At 39.9% G+C, this 4,078-nt stretch overlaps 1 protein-coding gene across 2 annotated transcripts; it reads left to right on the forward strand.

Moving 5' to 3' along the window:
* Positions 1-221: 221 nt before the first annotated feature.
* On the forward strand, positions 222-3,177 carry LOC133791203 (serine/arginine-rich splicing factor SR45a). Of its 2 annotated transcripts, none has more exons than XM_062229127.1 (7): positions 222-371; positions 1,009-1,031; positions 1,121-1,207; positions 1,303-1,411; positions 1,510-1,659; positions 2,089-2,152; positions 2,238-3,177. In XM_062229127.1, the coding sequence occupies exons 1-7, from the start codon at positions 369-371 to the stop codon at positions 2,894-2,896; spliced, it is 1,095 nt and encodes a 364-aa protein (XP_062085111.1). In that variant the 5' UTR covers positions 222-368; the 3' UTR covers positions 2,897-3,177. The 2 variants fall into 2 exon arrangements, with proteins under 2 accessions (XP_062085111.1, XP_062085112.1); XM_062229128.1 differs by having other exon boundaries at positions 230-366.
* Positions 3,178-4,078: the final 901 nt, after the last annotated feature.

Here is a 4,078-nt window from a genome sequence, read left to right on the forward strand (position 1 = left end):
ATATGCATGGAAACAGGGACTGATTTTATACCGGGGATCTCATTATTTCGTATCATCGCGTTACCAGAAAACGCCACGTCAAGCAAAAAGTGCTTTTACCAAAACCCCCTTGAGATGCACCACGTGGCAAGACTTATCATACTCCGTACAGGAGAAATAAAAGGCGGGGGGCCCGGGCTTTTAAACATATTTTAATGTGTTTTGGCGTCCGATCATCCAGAACCTTCCCCCGGATTTCACCTATAAAGGCACTTACACCACTTTTGAAAGTCCCATTTTCCTAGAACTGGGATTTTTCCTTTGAGGTTTTCAGAGCTAGAAAAAGGCTTCTATCTGTTTTCTTCCCCGATTTTCTACTTTCCCTTGGTATGGTGAGTTTTTATTTCTAATTATGATGTCGTGATTTCATTATTAATCTGAATTTGATTGTTTTATTTCCATGATATATAATTTATAATGATTATGTCGCAACTTCATGCTTAATCTGAATTTGTTTGTGATTTTTTTTTAAGAATGATCATTCTTGTTCCAATTTAGATTTAGATGGACACTTATCTTTACGCACATATTCAAATTTGCACGAGAAATTATACGAATTACCCTTCCAACATCCAAAAAAAATTGAATCTGTGAACCATTTTATAAATTGCCATGCAATTCTTATTGTGTATGATTTGGGAATAGTGAAATGGGAATTCGCTTTAGGAACTACAGTTCTTTATTTCTTGTTATGTACATCAGCACGGCCTTAGATTATCCATAAACATTTTCTTATTTTCTTTTCACGAACGCGGAAAGGCAGAGTACATTTTCCATCGAAAATTCTTCTTTAGGAAACTTTTCTTGCTCCGAACAAGTTTTCTTTCTTGACTTTATTGTGATATCCTCAAAGTCTTTTTGATAATTGTTGTTTTTGGTACAAATTATTAAATTGTATTATATCATCTAGTACATGATATTTGGTGGTTGTCCTCTAACATGCTACATATTTTTGTTTTGTTGTATCAGATGTCGTACTCCAGAAGGTCAAGGTGCGTTTTGATTTTGAGAAAGTTTAATTCTGTCGAGTTTCATTATGCCGCTCTTTCGTTTTCTTATGTCGCTTTTATTAATATTTCAGGTATTCTCGCTCGCCATCCCCGATCAAGCGATACGGTCGGTCTATCTCGAGGTCTTTGTCCAGATCAAGGTCGAGAAGTCGATCCAGGTAATGCCCTCAACCAAAGTTAAACTGCCTTTATAAGGACCTTTACTTTGATGTTTCGATAATAATGCTTGTATATATTGTATATTGTCTGGCAGGAGTCCAATGAGTGATGTTGAGAATCCGGGTAACAATTTGTACGTTACCGGGCTGTCGCCTCGGATCACGAAGAGAGAACTCGAGAAGCACTTTTCAACAGAGGGGACGGTATGGTTGCTTGTACTGCAATTTCTTTTCTTTTTCTTTTCCGAGTTATGGAATTTTGTTTATGACCCTGCTCTCGCATTGTTTGTTTGTTTGTTTAGGTGGTGGATGTGCATCTTGTGGTTGATCCCTGGACAAGAGAATCTCGTGGGTTTGGGTTTGTAACAATGTCGAAACTTGAAGAGGCTGATCGCTGTATCAAGTACTTGAACCGTTCTGTACTTGAAGGCCGTGTTATTACGGTGGAGAAGGTAATTACATGTTTCGTTTGAGCATTTTTACTTGTACAACCAAATTTACCAGTTATCCCGCTTAATTCCAAGTTGTGTATCAGAGTTCCGAAAGGTTCGTTATTTGTTCATTTGAGTTTGAAAGTTGTTTGCTTCTTCCACTTGAAGTGTTTGTGGCAGCAGGTTAGCTGTGTGTAGCAGCTCTTCACCAAAATCAAAATCTCAACTAAACAAACAAATCAAATACATCATTCAAGTATCAGACCATGGGGTTGTATGCCCTGCATTTCTCTCCTTGTTTTTTCTCGTCATTTAAATTATGTACTCTGCTTTTCATATACCATGATATATCATGCTGTCATTGTTTATGCTTTTATTCTTGTTAGTGTTGTTTCGTTTTCTTTGAATGGCTATGCAATTCCTTGTCTTATTCTTATATGTTACATTCAGGCTAGGAGAAGAAGAGGGCGTACTCCAACTCCAGGACGGTATCTTGGCCTCAGAACAATACACGGTAAGTCTTTTTTCAATGTCATTATTTGTTTTATCTCAATTACATTGGCTTAAGTACTTTCTGTGGTTTCTCTTTGTTGTTACAGTAAGGAGAGGAACTCCAAGCCACTCTCCTCGTCGTTCTCCTAGCTATTCTCCTTACCGAGGGAGTCTGAGCCGCTCACCTGGATCATCATCTGACAGAAGTAGAAGCATATCATACTCTCCCGATTACCGACGCAGAAGATCACACAGGCGCAGGTCATACTCACCATATGATAGCCGACGCCGATCCTATTCTCGGTCAAGGTCTCCTTATAGCAGGTCACCAGTGCGCCACCGTGACCGGGCCTACTCGCCATGTGATTCAAGGGACTACTCACCAGATGGCCGTTATTACGGAAGCAGGTATCGCTGGAGGGACTACTCACCAGATGACCGTTATTATGTAAGAAGATATCGCTCCAGGGACTACTCACCAGATGACCACTACTATGAACGAAGGCACCGGTACTGTTCTGTATCCCCTAGTGTTTCACCCAGGGTGAGGGGAAGCTCGAGAAGGAGCTACTCACGTAGTCCCTCACCTAGACCTAAGATTTCCAGGAGGAGCTACTCCCGAAGTGTTTCACCAGATAGGCGGAGTGTTTCTCGAAGCATTTCTCCTAGCCGGAGTAGCTTAAAGTCTGGGAAACGTAGCTACTCTAGGAGCAGGAGCCGGAGCCGGAGTGTCAGCGCAACTTCAAGGTCAGATACTCCGTCTTGAGGGTTGAATGAGAACTTGGTTTTTCATCTTAGAAGCTGAAGTTTGTCGTTGCTCTTTTCTGTGCAGTTACCTTCCTATTATTAATAGCTTAGTGTGTTCGTGTGGAGTCGATGTTACTTTTGGATGATTTGATATTAGTTACAATATTGGCATGTATTGATTTCTTTTCCTATTAGCGTGTGTAAATGGTGATTATTATGCTAATGGTTTACGTCGTTGATAATTAATTAGAATAATACGAGTTCCTGGGGTTAAGACTCCATTGGGATTTTTTCGTTTTTTTTTTGCTAGTTTTAATGCATTTTTATTTTCTAGGAACAATACAATTCGTGACGCTTGTTAAGGCTTAAACGATTTTTTTTTTTTTTTTGACAAAGAGATAAACTTTCATTAGAAATGCAAATCTTGCAATAATACAGATAATAGTTCAGAGGGTACATTAGAGAAATCCCAATGACGATCAGAAATTACACTTGTGGATCTCGCTAGAAAGTGAGCCACAGTATTAGCAGATCGTTTAATAAAGTTAATAGAAACAAATCTTGATTGTAATTCTTCCATAAGGCTCATGCATTCAGTAATAATTCTTCCAAAGTAGGAATATAGAGGTGTTGTACTCCGAATCGCTTGTACTGCGACCAGGCAATCGGATTCGATCTGTACTCTGCTCCAATGTTTCTCCTTGACCCAACTTAACGCCTCTTTGATACCTAAAGCTTCAGCCAGCTCAGGAGATACAGTACCCCAATCATTCTTAGCAAAAGCTTCTATCAAAGAACCTTTGGAATCCCGAGCTATACAAGAGAAGCTGAAAGTTTGGGAAGCTTCAAAAATAGCTGCATCAGTATTAAGCTTAATCATTCCATCTGCTGGGGGGTTCCAGTGCTCGCTGCCATCAAACTGAGTAACAAAACCCATTGAGAGATCAAAGGATCTGTCTTGAGCACTAATCCATTGATTAAGCACAGTCTTAGCCAATGCAATCACTTCATCCACTTCATTTCCACTTTGCTTCCAAACAAGATCGTTTCTGCTTTTCCACAATGCCCACAGTAGCATGACAGCCCATTGCCTCTTTTCTCCTGAGTACATCGATAATATAGAGGAGAGCCAGCTAGAAAATGTACCTTGAGGGTAGGGAATACGGCCAATACCAAGTCTATTCCAGCAGGCCTGGGCAAA

This window comes from Humulus lupulus, chromosome 7, assembly GCF_963169125.1.
Source record: "Humulus lupulus chromosome 7, drHumLupu1.1, whole genome shotgun sequence".
NCBI lineage: Eukaryota > Viridiplantae > Streptophyta > Magnoliopsida > Rosales > Cannabaceae > Humulus > Humulus lupulus.